This window comes from Hyla sarda, chromosome 3, assembly GCF_029499605.1.
Source record: "Hyla sarda isolate aHylSar1 chromosome 3, aHylSar1.hap1, whole genome shotgun sequence".
Taxonomy (NCBI): domain Eukaryota; kingdom Metazoa; phylum Chordata; class Amphibia; order Anura; family Hylidae; genus Hyla; species Hyla sarda.
In genome coordinates, this window is record NC_079191.1 from 258,896,069 (window position 1) to 258,912,845 (window position 16,777).

Here is a 16,777-nt window from a genome sequence, read left to right on the forward strand (position 1 = left end):
CTAGTGCTTGCAGTTTTCATCTGCAATTAGGACCAGTGGCAAGTCCATGTCCATCTGTATTAAACAAACACACACGCCAGCTGCTAGCACAGCAGGGAAGAACACCCAAAAAGTGCTTGAAGGCTGTGTTTCCACATTGCGTTCTTAACCCCTTCTAGCAAAATGGCATATCTGTTACGTCAGGATGCGGGGTGGGGTGTATGAAGTGAAATTATTTTTCCAGCTTTTTAAAAAGATAACAAAGTACAACATACAGTTCCTGGCATCCCCCCTAACCCACAAGGACTACCTCACAGGGAGAGCTGAGCACACTACTTACCTGGTGAGTACCAGCTCTAAATGTAACTTCCTCACAAAGGTATTTGAATCCACAAAAACATCAAATGAATGGATTTCCTCCCTTTTTAAGCAATTCAGTATTCAAAATTCAGTATTCAAAATTGTTATAAATCACACTGGGCTGTAAAATTTGATCATCTTAGTCCATCTTGGATTTTCCCTCAAATAGTTTTTCCCTCAAAGCACCTTTTTCCTGTTATACGTTATTTATGATAGATTTGGACTTTTACTACTCCTACACCTTGATTTTTATAGTCCATAGTATCTATGTAATTTAAATGAATTACTTTGAGAAGCTCTGGTGCTTCAATGTAATCATAGCCAGGTCCCTGATAACTTGAGTGACATGTCTCTCCCTAGCAGTGTATAGGTAGAGATGCATCACTCCAGCCAGCCAGGGAGCAGCTGCAGGACACGTCTGACAAGTAGTTACCCAATTCTCGACAGCATTTTTAAACTTTGATTACTCTGTAATGCCCAAGCGTATCAGAGTAATTCATAGCGTTCCGGCATTGTGCTGCCTGCGGACTGGGGAGCATAAAACTGATTACAGGTTCCCTTTAACCCCTTAAGGACTCAGCCCATTTTGGCCTTAAGGACTCAGACAATTTAATTTTTACGTTTTCATTTTTTCCTCCTCGCCTTCTAAAAATCATAACTCTTTTATATTTTCATCCACAGACTAGTATGAGGGTTTATTTTTTGCGCGACCAGTTGTCCTTTGTAATGACATCACTCATTATATCATAAAATGTATGGCGCAACCAAAAAACACTATTTTTGTGGGGAAATTAAAACGAAAAACGCAATTTTGCTAATTTTGGAAGGTTTTGTTTTCACGCCGTACAATTTATGGTAAAAATGACGTGTGTTCCTTATTCTGAGGGTCAATACGATTAAAATGATACCCATTATTATATACTTTTATATTATTGTTGCGCTTAAAAAAAATCACAAACTTTTTAACCAAATTAGTACGTTTATAATCCCTTTATTTTGATGACCTATAACTTTTTTATTTTTCCGTATAAGCGGCGGTATGGGGGCTAATTTTTTGCGCCATGATCTGTACTTTTTTTTGATACCACATTTGCATATAAAAAACTTTTAATACATTTTTTATAATTTTTTTTTAAATAAAATGTATTAAAAAAGTAGGAATTTTGGACTTTTTAAATTTTTTTCGTTCACGCCGTTCACCGTACGGGATCATTAACATTTTATTTTAATAGTTCGGACATTTACGCACGCGGCGATACCAAATATGTCTATAAAAAATGTTTTTTACGCTTTTTGGGGGTAAAATAGGAAAAAACGGACGTTTTACTTTTTTATTGGGGGAGGGGATTTTTCACTTTTTTTTTACTTTTACTTTTACATTTTTTTACATTTTTTTTACACTTGAATAGTCCCCATAGGGGACTATTCATAGCAATACCATGATTGCTGATACTGATCTGTTCTATGTATAGGACATAGAACAGATCAGTATTATCGGTCATCTCCTGCTCTGGTCTGCTCGATCACAGACCAGAGCAGGAGACGCCGGGAGCCGCACGGAGGAAGGAGAGGGGACCTCCGTGCGGCGCTATGAATGATCGGATCCCCGCAGCAGCGCTGCGGGCGATCCGATCGTTCATTTTAATCGCGAACTGCCGCAGATGCCGGGATCTGTATTGATCCCGGCACCTGAGGGGTTAATGGCGGACGCCCGCGAGATCGCGGGCGTCGGCCATTGCCGGTGGGTCCCTGGCTGCGATCAGCAGCCGGGATCAGCCGCGCATGACACGGGCATCGCTCCGATGCCCGCGGTTATGCTTAGGACGTAAATGTACGTCCTGGTGCGTTAAGTACCACCTCACCAGGACGTACATTTACGTCCTGCGTCCTTAAGGGGTTAAAGGGGTACTCCCATGAAAACCTTTTTTTTTTTTTTTTTTTTTTAATCAACTGTTGCCAGAAAGTTAAACAGATTTGTAAATCACTTCTATTAAAAAATCTTAATCCTTCCAGTACTTTTTAGGGGCTGTATACTAAAGAGAAATCCAAAAAAGAAATGCATTTCCTCTGATGTCATGACCACAGTGCTCTCTGGTGACCTCTGCTGTCCATTTTAGGAACTGTCCAGAGCAGGAGAAAATCCCCATAGCAAACATATGCTGCTCTGGACAGTTCCTAAAATGGACAGCAGAGGTCAGCAGAGAGCACTGTGGTCATGACATCAGAGGAAATGCATTTCTTTTTGGGATTTCTCTTTAGTATACAGCCCCTAAAAAGTACTGTAAGGATTAAGATTTTTTTTAATAGAAGTGATTTACAAATCTGTTTAACTTTCTGGCACCAGTTGATTTAAAGAAAAAAAGTTTTCCACGGGAGTACCCCTTTAACTTTGCCTATGCCCTTATATGGTTTAAAATGCACCTTATAAGCCTTTCTTCCTATTATGCTGGTAGAAAGATATCTGCATCTTATTCTTTCCCTCCAAAGTCATGCAGATTTTCAAGTGTACACACAGATACCTAAAGACTCACCTAAGAAATTCATTAAAATGAATTACCAGATTGTATCCTTCTCCTTATAATGTAGCAAAACAATGTCCAGGCTCCCCCAGTGTATGCTGGGAATGCAGTCATTGCCCAGGCTTCCTGGCTTCCTATTTAACATTGGCCTTTCACCCAGCCAACCAGCACCCTGCTCTGTACTGGCATTTTGCTGTCTGTCGCTGTGATTATAGTCTCTGCATGTATGTTATTATATACAGTGATCCCTCAACTTACAATGGCCTCAACATACAATAGTTTCAACATACAATGGTCTTTTCTGGACCATTGTAACTTGAAACCAGACTCAACATACAATGCTATGGGATCTGTGAAACGTGTCAATGGCTGAAAGAACCGACCAATCAGAATGGATATTTCACTAGTAAAACCCATGTATTCCTAAAGTGTATGCACTGACTAGTGTCTGGTAGCGCCCCCTACAGTACAGGGAGGTATTACATGTTTTGTACTCTTTACCTGTGCCAGGGTTAGCTGCTCCTTTGGATATCAGGTGAGGGCGGTTCCATTTCCCTTTTTTTTAGGACATTGCGTGTTCTGTACAGGACCCTGAAAAAGCTTCTGTGCTCTACATAGACCAGTATTTCCCAAAGAGGGTGCCTCCAGCTGTTGCAAAACTACAACTCCCAGCATGCCCGGATAGCCGAAGGCTATCCGGGCATGCTGGGAGTTGTAGTTTTGCAACAGCTGGAGGCACCCTGGTTAGGTGACACTGAAATAGACAGTGATTTACAGCTCCCAGCTGATCATTATTACTTTTATATGTAAGGATTTGCTTTATCTATATTAGTTATCTACTTATTTTTCTTTCATTTTCACTTTTTCCTATTTTTTCGATGACATTTTGGTGGCTCCAGAACCAATTACCAGGTTTTCATAGAGTTATGGTCTCAACATAGAATGGTTTCAACTTACAATGGTCACCCTGGAACCAATCAATATTGTAACTTGAGGGACCACTGTACTAATAAAAATGTTCTGCCAACTTCTCTGTTTAATTCCATGAATTTACTGGCATGAGTCAAGTTGTACAGTCTCTTTGCTAAATGTCACAGAAGTATATAGTGAAGAGTAAATGGAATTGGCAACTAAAATCTTATAAAACAAACAAAACTGATTTATATAGTAAGATATAAAGTAAAGTTTTTTTCCCTGTTGTTGATCATGAAAACCGTCCACTTACCAGAGGTCCCTCAAGTGACATTATTTATTTGTTACTGTACAACCATTGCTCGATGAGAACATTGCAACTTTAGACTCTACAACGTTATGGAAAAGAGGGACACTTTGAGGCCATGTTCACACAACAGAATTTCCGAGTGAAATGCTGCAGAGAAATTCTACCCAGAAGTTCCATTGCAAATTGTTTTCAATGGGAATCTGCTGCACCGTGCACACGGTGGACTTTTCACGGTAGAAACATCTGCTGCGGAAATCCTGATTCCGGTCTCAGCGGAAGAATTGACTTGACATGTCAATTATTTTGGCAGAATCCGCTCGGAAATGCATTGCCATATATGGAGAAATTTTCGAGCGATACTTGCGCTGGCCGCGCGCCGGCATGTTCAACTGGCACCTGTATTTGCACAATGTCCACCGTGGGCATACATTCTGAAAATGTTTCGTTGTATAATCATGGCCTTACAGTCCTGAAAAAATGTTCTTTGGGTATGTTTACACAAAGTAAAAAAATACAGGTGTCATTAATTTATGGACATTTGCAGCTGATTATTGGGGAAAAAAAGATAATTTTTTTCCCTATAATCGTCTGCAAACACGGTCACGGTCAGACATGGTGCAAATGTTAAAGTGTACCTTTTTATTAGCAAAAACTTTTTATATAATGTAGATAATACCATTATATGCATATTTGTAATAGGGATCGGCCGATAATCGCAATTTTGGACATTATCGGTATCGGCAATTACTTTGACTATATGCTGATAATGCCTCGCCCCCCGGGCAGAGACGAACATCGCCGCCGCTGCCCCATCGCCTCCCCCCATCCTCTGCCTACAAACCGCCGCTGCCCCATCGCCTCCCCCCATCCCCGGTGTTATAATTACCTGTTCCCGGGGGTCCGCGATCCTTCTGGCTCCTGCGCTATTGCTGTGCGCTGCGCTGTGTAATGACGAGTGACGTCCCCAACACGACGTCACCGTCAGTGCGCACAGTGACAGCGCAGGACGCCGACGGAGCCAGAAGGATTGCGGACCCCTGGGAACAGGTAATTATAACACCGGGGATGGGGGGAGGCGATGGGGCGATGGCAGTATGTGGGCAGAGGATGGGGGGGGGAGGCGATGGGGCAGCGGCGGCGGTATGTGGGCAGAGGATGGGGGGGAGGCGATGGGGCAACTGTGGTGGTTAAACTCAGGACAGGCAGGGGGAGAGAAGCGGGTGGCGGCGGCTGTCTCTGGCACCGCAAAAGCCGCTGCAGTTCATTGATTTAAAGCGCCCACTTTAAATCATTGATCTGCAACGGCTTCTGCCCCGCCGGGGGGGAGGTTGAAATAGCCGATAACTTATACCGGAATATTGGTATAAGTTATCGGTCTGAAAGGTGACAGATTATCGGTATCAGCCCTAAAAATCAATATTGGTCGATCCCTAATTTGTAATATACATTGGCTTAAAAAATGTGTATGTTTTTGGGTGAAAAAATGCTGTCCCTGCAGCTGTCTCTGTGTGTCTCTGCGGGGAGACAAAATACAGGAAGTGAGGGCTCCTGGCTTGTCAATCATCCTGCTGTGTGAGCCGGAAGCGTGTCACAGAGTATCACTGCACAGAGCCCTGCTTGCCCACCTGCACTTCCTGTATTTGGTCTCTTTACAGAGACACACAGACAATAGCTGCAGGGACAAAAATATACAAATTTTTTAACAAATGTAAATTACAAATATACATATAATGTTATTTTCTACATAATATAAAAAAGTTTTTGTTAATGACAGGTACACTTTAAGATATTGTTCCCCTCCCTTTGTGCCTCCAGCTGTTGCTAAATTGCAATTCCCAGTGTGCCCCCACAGCCGAAGGGCATACTGGGAGTTGTAGTTTGGCAACAGCTGGAGGCACCCTGCCAGGAAACCCTAGGGATTTATTGAGTTACATTTTGCATTTTTATTGCAGTTGTTCCAAGATTTTTGGACATCTTTTTTTCTGATAATAAGTTTGGTGCACGGATACATTTGTTTGCATGCTGATATTTTTTGGGCATTCTGTGAAAGCGGTTGTTTTATTAAAGCATTGTATTGTGGCTTATGTGTGCTGTTCAGTACAAAATATGGTAATGTAATGTAATTCCTCTTACAATTTATACATATTACAGTACGGCTATCCTAAACCTTCATTTATAATTTCTCTTATATTTCTCTGTATTATTGCATTCAGTCATAAAAAAATAAAATAAAAAAGTCCAATAAAACATGGGACTAAAGTGACAGCTGCATTAGTTTTCATGTAAATTCACGTTGGTTCCATTCGAAGTCTCATGAATTTTTTAAGCTACACTATAAAAGTCTAAAAATGTCTTGGACTTGGAAGTTGTTTACACAGAATACCAGCAGATCTAAAGTTACAGAATGGGGGCTGGATGTGAAGGCTTAAAAATTGTCCACTCCCAGGTTTACGTCACTGGGGGACTCGTCTGCCTGGTTCGTTTTATTCTGGATTAGTTTGCATTCAAATCTTTTTTTTTTTCTCTTTTCTCTTTTTAAACCGTTTTCTCTGCGCAGCTGAAGCGACTGCCTTGATCCCTCTCGAACAACTTCATAGAGATTACTGCTAGATTCTGTCCTCACAGTAAGCCTGCATCCAGCTGCCTATGGTCCTGTAGTCGGAGTCCGTTATGTCCACCAGATAAGCACTAATCCGCGGAAGGTAAGTTCTTGCAGATGTTGTCACGTATTCTGCCTAAAGCTCAGAGCTGGAGTGGTGTGCTGAAATGTGACTCTGCCTCGGAAGACAGAGACAGGATCTTCAGACACCTCAGCTGTTCATCTGCTTTTTGGGCCGGTGATTTATTGACAAGACAATATTGACCGTAACCCAAGTGTCAGTAGGAGGTAACGGGAGCATTCCTTCTATGTCCGTTTTCTTTACCAGCTGTTGAGTGAAATGACAGCACAAACGAATTTAGCCAGCAAGTTCTTTATTTAGAAAGCACATGAGATGTTTTCACCTGTAGGATTTTTTATTATCCTCCATGTGTATACATATATATATTTTTACACAGCATGCCATACCACGAAGACAATTTGTTAAAAATAACAGCCTTGCTTTTACGTCAGAAGACGTTTAGATTTAGAATCTGCGCTTGGCTCGTATGGTCTTACCCTCTTTTTCCAGCTTGCAGGCATAAGCTATAGTGTAGGAGCTCAGGGGAAAACTTTTGGCTGCGTGACAAGGAGAGCGACTAAAGTGAGGATGTTTATTAGTAGAAGTATGAAGGCAGTGTCCTGGTGACCTTGGAGGAGACGTGGAGTAGATGCCAAAGACCCGTGATCTCGAAGGAAATTATGACTACAGCTAGTGATATGGATATTTACACCTAAAGAGAAACCATGCCACAACAAGGGGGAGGGAATAAGTAGATTTCCCATCTGTCGTGACTGATCAAGCTATGTGGAATGGAAATGAGGACGCTCCAGAGTTATGTAACTGCCAGGGATACCAGGGCAGGTATGACACTTGCCATTTGTTTAGAAGCAGCAGTAAGGTAAGAGATAGAGGCAGGAGTCGCAGCCCTTTCAAGAACGGTGCCACCAACCCGGCTGCTAAAGTTCGGAATAGTGGTTGCCAAGACAGTACATTGGCACTAGAGGAGCAGAATCTGCAGTTAAAGAAGAAGTGTGATGATCTCAGGAGACGCCACAGGAAGGAACGGCAAGTGTGGACGAAGGAGAAGGAAGGACTTTTGAAAGAAGTTACAGAGTTAAAAGTAAATTCTGTTTAAATCTTGAATAAGAAGCTGTGGATTTGTACGGAAACTGTGGACCTCCAGCTGTTGCAAAACTAAAACTCCCAGTGTGGCCAGTGTTGGCTGTCTGGAAATGCTGGGAGTTGTGGGTTTGCAACAGCTGGCGTCCTACAGTTTGGAGACCATTAGTATAGGTTAATGGTCTCCAAACTCTGGTCCTCTTGATGTTGCAAAACTACAACTCCCAGCATGCCCGGACAGCCGTTGGCTGTCCGGGCATGCTGGAAGTTGTAGTTTTGCAACATTAGTAGGGCCATAGAATGGGCACCATTGGTATAGAAGACTGATAATGTCATCAAGGTGGCAATATGCAGTCTAGTGGTAGAGGCATCGGTATTTGGAAATGCAGTTCAATTTATCAAATGACTATTTAGAATTGTTAATGATGAAATTAAATGATAATCAGTATGTAATGTTAGTCATTTGACATATTGCTATGCTTGATGGTGACCGTTTTATGACTGTATTTATGACAAGGTGCAGCATTTCTATAGATATTTTTGATAAATTGCACCGAAACTGCTGTTTGTATAGTAGAATAGCTATTGGATTCTTAAAAAAAGTAGCATTACTCAAAATAAGGCATAAGAGGAGTGAAACCTGCAAAACTCGGAGGTATATTGAAATTCTTATGCAGGTAGATGCAGGTTTTTCCTGGGTTGATGGTGTAATAGTTGTAAATATGATTGACTTTTTATGCTGCACAGAATAGCATATATAAATACATTTGTAAAATATTGTAGAAATACAATATAAATATAACTTTCCAATTTATAGAATTCTCCAGATAGTAGAAAAGGTTTTCTTGGTACTGTATTGGTGATGAAAAGGTCCAGTCTAGCTACAATATTAGAAATAGTAGGAATGTATACAGTGTGATATAGTAGCGGAGTGAGAAGTGACATAAGATTAGCTGGGACATGTCCGAATCCTGGAGCTGCAACTGTAGCTACTACACTTTTCAATATAATTGTATACAGAAATAATGTATACTGCGCATTGTATACAGAAATAATGTATACTGCGCATTGTATACAAAAATAATGTATACTGTGCATTGTATACAAAAATAATGTATACTGCGCATTGTATACAGAAATAATGTATACTGCGCATTGTACACAAAAATAATGTATACTGCGCATTGTATACAAAAATAATGTATACTCTGCATTGTATACAAAAATTATGTATACTGCGCATTGTATACAAAAATAATGTATACTGCGAATTGTATACAAAAATAATGTATACTCTGCATTGTATACAAAAATTATGTATACTGCGCATTGTATACAAAAATAATGTATACTGCGCATTGTATACAAAAATAATGTATACTGCGCATTGTATACAAAATAATGTATACTGCGAATTGTATACAAAAATAATGTATACTCTGCATTGTATACAAAAATTATGTATACTGCGCATTGTATACAAAAATAATGTATACTGCGAATTGTATACAAAAATAATGTATACTCTGCATTGTATACAAAAATTATGTATACTGCGCATTGTATACAAAAATAATGTATACTGCGCATTGTATACAAAAATAATGTATACTGCGCATTGTATACAAAATAATGTATACTGCGCATTGTATACAAAAATAATGTATACTGCGCATTGCATACAAAAATAATGTATACTGCGCATTGTATACAAAAATAATGTATACTGCGCATTGTATACAAAAATAATGTATACTGCGCATTGTATACAAAAATAACGTATACTGCGCATTGTATACAAAAATAATGTATACTCTGCATTGTATACAAAAATTATGTATACTGCGCATTGTATACAAAAATAATGTATACTGCAAATTGTATACAAAAATAATGTATACTCTGCATTGTATACAAAAATTATGTATACTGCGCATTGTATACAAAAATAATGTATACTGCGCATTGTATACAAAAATAATGTATACTGCGCATTGTATACAAAATAATGTATACTGCGAATTGTATACAAAAATAATGTATACTCTGCATTGTATACAAAAATTATGTATACTGCGCATTGTATACAAAAATAATGTATACTGCGAATTGTATACAAAAATAATGTATACTCTGCATTGTATACAAAAATTATGTATACTGCGCATTGTATACAAAAATAATGTATACTGCGCATTGTATACAAAAATAATGTATACTGCGCATTGTATACAAAATAATGTATACTGCGCATTGTATACAAAAATAATGTATACTGCGCATTGCATACAAAAATAATGTATACTGCGCATTGTATACAAAAATAATGTATACTGCGCATTGTATACAAAAATAATGTATACTGCGCATTGTATACAAAAATAACGTATACTGCGCATTGTATACAAAAATAATGTATACTGCGCATTGTATACAAAAAGAATGTATACTGCGCATTGTATACAAAAAGAATGTATACTGCGCATTGTATACAAAAAGAATGTATACTGCGCATTGTATACAAAAAGAATGTATACTGCGCATTGTATACAAAAAGAATGTATACTGCGCATTGTATACAAAAATAATGTATACTGCACATTGTATATAAACATAATGTATACTGCGCATTGTATACAAAAATAATGTATACTGCGTATTGTATACAAAAATAATGTATACTGCGCATTGTATACAAAAATAATGTATACTGCGCATTGTATACAAAAATAATGTATACTGCGCATTGTATACAAAAATAATGTATACTGCGCATTGTATACAAAAATAATATATACTGCGCATTGTATACAAAATAATATATACTGCACATTGTATACAAAAATTATGTATACTGCGCATTGTATACAAAAATTATGTATACTGCACATTGTATACAAAATAATGTATACTGCGCATTGTATACAAAAATAATGTATACTGCACATTGTATACAAAAATAATGTATACTGCGCATTGTATACAAAAATAATGTATACTGCGCATTGCATACAAAAATAATGTATACTGCACATTGTATACAAAAATAATGTATACTGCGCATTGTATACAAAAATAATGTATACTGCGCATTGTATACAAAAATGATGTATACTGCGCATTGTATACAAAAATAATGTATACTGCGCATTGTATACAAAAATAATGTATACTGCGCATTGTATACAAAAATAATGTATACTGCGCATTGTGTACAAAAATATGCAGTGAAAAAGAGTGCTGTTTGTATATATCTAAACATTTTTTGTTATGTTTTTTGTTTTTTTTGAAAGTCTGAAGTGAACACAAATATAGCTTATTTATTTTTCTTTCAAAAGAATGACTTGTAGATTGCAGCATAATGTATTTCATTGGCTGAGGAAGCATGTTTTAGCTTTCAAAGTCCAGCAGATGAATCACTGACAGATGTTGTTTCTGAACGCAGATCAAACCTTTTAGAAGGGGAATTCTCCAGGGCTCAGGAGATGTGTCATTAACACTCTCTGAAGGGCTGGCATACAGTCAAGGGGGAAGAGTGACCCGCAGATTACCATTGTTTACATTGTTACTGTCTTTTATGAGATATTGTGCAGAAGGGACTCTGTAAAAAAAAAAAATAAATGCATATGGGTTGTATCCGTTTTTTCACCTGGATATAAAACCGTAGTAGACTACGGTATTGTGTACGGGAAAAAACGGATAAAACCATAAATGGTGCAAAACGTACACAGCCGGATGCTACGGTTGGCATATGGTTTTCTATGAAATGTCTATACATACGGTTTGCAATACGGTTCCATAAGTTTTTTTCACTGAAACCGGATATGGGAACCGTATTGCAAAGACGAGATGTGAATGCAGCCTAAAGCTGGGTTTACACTACGTTTTTGCAATACAGTTCCCCTATCTTGTTTTTGATAAAAAACTGATTCCTCAAAACCTGACTAAACTGTATCAAAATGCGTGTACAAATTTTAATCCGTATACAGTTTGAAAAATGATGTCCGGTTGCATCTATTTTTTAAGAAAAAAACTAAGTTTTTTAACTTTTCATTCCATTATGAATAAAGTTTCACTTGTTTGATTGAAATTCCAAGAAAAAACTGTGCAAAGCCAAAAACCGTATGGTGAAAACCGGATGAAACCGTACGCACATACGTTTCAATACGGTTTTTCACCTGGACCAAAAAACGTGGTAGGCTATGGTTTTGGGTACGGGAAAAAAACTGACAAAACCGTACAGGAGGCAAAACTGACATAACCTGATGCATCTTTTGGCATACGGTTTTCATTGGAGAGTCAATGCATATGGTTTTCAATGCGGTTCCATACGGTTTTCAAATTGAAAACTTATACGGGAACTGTATTGCAAAAACGTTGTGTGAATGCAGCCTAAGAAAAACTATAGTGCAGAAGAGACTCTGCAAGAGAAACTCACATACCGTATATACTCGAGTATAAGCCGACCCGAATATAACCCGAGGCCCCTAATTTTACCCCAAAAACCCAGGAAAAGTTATTGACTCTACTATAAGCCTAGGGTGGGAAATACATCATCCCCCCATGTAATCATCCAGACCCCCGTCATCATCCCCCCCCCCCCTTCATCATCACCGCCTGTCAATCCCTTCATCAGTGGTCTTCAACCTGCGGACCTCCAGATGTTGCAAAACCACAACTCCCAGCATGCCCGGAGTTGTAGTTTTGAAACCTCTGGAGGTCCGCAGGTTGAAGACCACTGCGGCCTTCGTCATCATCCAGCCCCCCCCCCCCCTTTGTTTTGTACTCACCTCCCCTCGGCGGGAAGTTAGGGTGAGCTGTTCCGGGCCATCTAAGCTGCAGGGACTGTCCGGTGGGGATGGTTAGTCGTTGCGGGACGTCCATTTTCACCGGGGGGGCCTCTTCTCCGCGCTTCGGGCCCGGACTAGTGACGTTGCCTTGACGACGACGCACAGGGACGTTGCGCATGAACGTCCCTGTGCTGCGTCGTCAAGGCAACGTCACTACTCCGGGGCCAGGCCCGAAGCGTGGAGAAGAGCCCCCCCCCCCCCGGTGAAAATGGACGGCCCGCAACGACTAACCATACCCAACGGACGGTCCCTGCAGCATAGATGGCCCGGAACAGCTCACCCTAACTTCCCGCCGAGGGGAGGTGAGTACAAAACAAAAGGGGGGGGGGGCTGGATGATGACGAAGGCCGCAGTGGTCTTCAACCTGCGGACCTCCAGAGGTTTCAAAACTACAACTCCGGGCCATTGGCTGTTTGGGCATGCTGGGAGTTGTAGTTTTGCAACATCTGGAGGTCCGCAGGTTGAAGATCACTGATGAAGGGATTGACAGGCGGAGAGTTCACTCGAGTATAAGCCATGGGGGGGCGTTTTCAGCACGAGAAATCGTGCTGAAAAACTCAGCTTATACTCGAGTATATACGGTAAATGTTACAAAGTTGCTTTCCCAGACTATAATCAGAACAATTTGTACAGGAATATTATTCAGAAAAAGCATTGTGCCCTAAAACATTCAATAAATTGTAGAGAAAGCATTACTAATACACAGGGCAGCAGTGACTATCATGTGATAGCATAGCAGCACTTGCATAATGCCTCCATACAGATTGTCATCTGCTGGTTAAAGGGGTTGCCTCCTGCTGTAAGTTTTGTTTTTTTTTCTTTCTCTCGGAGGCTGGGGACTTGTCCAAAAGTAGTAACAGATTTATTTCATCTTCGGAATGCTGTGTTCTTTGTGTGTATGGTGATATTCCATCACATAAATATCTTGCTTGTTGCAGGCAGGTGAAAACAGGGGGGATTTGCTTGAGCTGAAGGCTGTTTTGGACGTGATTCAGAGAGAACAGAGAAGAGAAGAAAAAAAATGGACTGACTTACTCCTGCAGTTTCTAAATGATCGATGTGGGAGGGAGATTGAACGGATAGAGCTGAAGCAGCACATCCCCAAGGTATTGTACATGTAGGGCTCTGTTCACAACTGTCTTAGAATCTCTATTTGGTGCATATGTCACAAATTCTGTCAAAAATACAGGACAAATTGAGGCAGCGTGTAGAATTATTTTGTTCAGTCAAATGACAACATGACAAAAACCCAGTGGAACCAATTACATAGTCAGTGGGTTCCGTCAGGCACTTGTGTGTGTCATATAAAGAATCCCGCACTGTCATCATTTTCTTTCTTTCGCTCCTATGACGAAACCATGTGAATGAACATTACAGATAGAAAAAAGCCTAAAGGAGATATCTCATACTAAAAAACGGATCCCCTGCAGATAGGGAATACGTCTTTTAGTATAAGACTTCTCATTTAAGGTAATCTTACAGAATACAGTGATCCCTCAACTTACAATGGCCTCAACATACAATAGTTTCAACATACAATGGTCTTTTCTGGACCATTGTAACTTGAAACCAGACTCAACATACAATGTACAGACCTGTCCAGATCTGTGAAACGTGTCAATGGCCGGAAGAACTGACCGATCAGAATGGGCATTCATTGGTAAAACACCTGTATTACTGAAGTGTATGCACTGACTGATGTATGGTAGCGCCACCTGCAGTACAGGGAGGTATTACATGTTCTGTACTCTTTACCTGTATTACTGAAGCGTATGCACTGACTGATGTCTGGTAGCGCCTCCCTACAGTACAGGGAGGTATTACATGTTCTGTACACTTTACCTGTATTACTGAAGCGTTTGCACTGACTGATGTATGGTAGCGCCCCCTACAGTACAGGGAGGTATTACATGTTCTGTACTCTTTACCTGTATTACTGAAGCGTATGCACTGACTGATGTCTGGTAGCGCCCCCTACAGTACAGGGAGGTATTACATGTTCTGTACTCTTTACCTGTATTACTGAAGCATATGCACTGACTGATGTCTGGTAGTGCCCCCTACAGTACAGGGAGGTATTACATGTTCTGTACTCTTTACCTGTACTACTGAAGCGTATGCACTGACTGATGTCTAGTAGCGCCTCCCTACAGTACAGGAAGGTATTACATGTTCTGTACACTTTACCTGTCCCAGGGTTAGCTGCTCCTTTGGACAGCAGGTGAGGGCGGCTCCATGTTACTTTTTTAGGACATTGGGGGAGATTTATCAAAACCTGTGCAGAGGCAAAGTTACCCAGTTGCCTATAGCAACCAATCAGCTTACTTCTTACATTCTTAACAAGGCCTCTGAAAAATGAAAGGAGCAATCTGATTGGTTGCTATGGGCAACTGGGCAACTTTGCCTCTCCACAGGTTTTGATAAATCTCCCCCATTGTGTGTACTGTACAGGACCCTGAAGAAGCTCCTGTCCTCTGCATAGACTAGTGTTTCCCAAGCAGGGTGCCCCCAGCTGTTGCAAAACTACAACTCCCAGCTTGCCCGGACAGCCTTTGGCTGTCCGGGCATGCTGGGAGTTGTAGTTTTGTAACAGCTGGAGGCTCCCTTCTTAGGAAACACTGACTTAGACAGTGATTTACAGCTCCCAGCAGATATTTCTTACTTTTATATGTAAGGACTTGCTTTATCTGTATTAGTTATCGACTTATTTTTCTTTAATTCTCACTTTTTCCCTTTTTTCGGATGACATTTTTGTGCCTTAGAACCAATTACCAGATTTCCATAGAGTTATGGTCTCAACATACAATGGTTTCAACATACAATGGTCGCCCTGGAACCAATTAATATTGTAAATAGAGGGACCACTGTAATGCAAACTATTTTAACTGTTCACCAAATAGTATATTAGTAAAAATGTTTACAGTCTTTACCATAGTACAGAAGTGTTTACATTCTCATACATGCCCATAAAGACACACTTTATACGTTTGCTCTAGTCTAACTATTAATCTGTGATTGAGTATTGTATCGGGAAAATCCTTTCATTCAGTTTTAATGGGTTGTCTTGTTATCTTGTCTAATCCACTTTTGGGACACCTATGACCTGTTTGCAGGGAAAGCCGAAAGCAGCTGAAGCAGGGAAGTTACCCAATTTGCATAACTCCATTGGCTTGGGAGTTGCACAAACAATATCTCCCGACAAACTAAACTGTTTACGTAACTCAGGGAGTTAACATAGAAACAAATAATGTGTTGGCAGATAAGAACCATTTGGCACTTCCAATTTGCCCAAAATTCTAAATACTATGAATAGTCCCTGGCCCTATCTTATATGAAGGATAGTCTAATGCCTATCCCATGCTTAAACTCCTTCACTGTATTTGCAGCGACCACTTCTGCAGGAAGGCTATTCCATGCATCCACTACTCTCTCAGTAAAGTAATACTTCCTAATATTACTAGGCACATTGAGGCCGCACTATTTTTGGTTTGGGCCAACCTAAGCCAGATTGAGGGGAGTTTACCTGCTGTGATCCCCAATGATTTCTAGAATTAAGTGGATAGGAGTGCTAGGAAAATAATAGAATACTCAGCTGTTCTACAGAGACTGCCTGGTTGGACCAGAAAATGTGACCAAAGTTGAAAGAAAGCTTTCTTTCAATATACTATCAATGTATACCTTTAACCCCTTAAGGACGCAGGACGTAAATGTACGTCCTGGTGAGGTGGTACTTAACGCACCAGGACGTACATTTACGTCCTAAGCATAACCGCGGGCATCGGAGCGATGCCCGTGTCATGCGCGGCTGATCGCAGCCAGGGACCCGCCGGCAATGGCCGACGCCCGCGATCTCGCGGGCGTCCGCCATTAACCCCTCAGGTGCCGGGATCAATAAAGAGTTATGATTTTTAGAAGGCAAGGAGGAAAAAATGAAAACGTAAAAATTAAATTGTCTGAGTCCTTAAGGCCAAAATGGGCTGAGTCCTTAAGGGGTTAAAGGGGTACTCCGCTGGAAAACATTTATTTTTAAATCAACCTGTGCGAGAACGTTAAACATGTTTGTAAATTACTTCTATTAAAAAATCT

The 16,777-nt window shown here is 40.3% G+C and overlaps 1 protein-coding gene across 5 annotated transcripts in view; it reads left to right on the forward strand.

The window, feature by feature from the left end:
• Positions 1-16,777, forward strand: part of SOGA3 (SOGA family member 3) — a 91,107-nt gene that overhangs the window by 40,424 nt on the left and 33,906 nt on the right. For 3 of the 5 annotated variants that reach the window (XM_056566494.1, XM_056566495.1, XM_056566492.1), the window contains exons 7-8: positions 6,638-6,782; positions 13,630-13,769. In XM_056566494.1, coding sequence (XP_056422469.1) covers positions 6,638-6,690 — 53 coding nt within the window. In that variant the 3' untranslated portion in view covers positions 6,691-6,782; positions 13,630-13,769. Of the gene's footprint in view, positions 1-6,637; positions 6,783-7,342; positions 7,843-13,629; positions 13,798-16,777 lie in introns of those variants that run through there. The other 2 variants (XM_056566491.1, XM_056566493.1) reach the window with 2 other exon arrangements.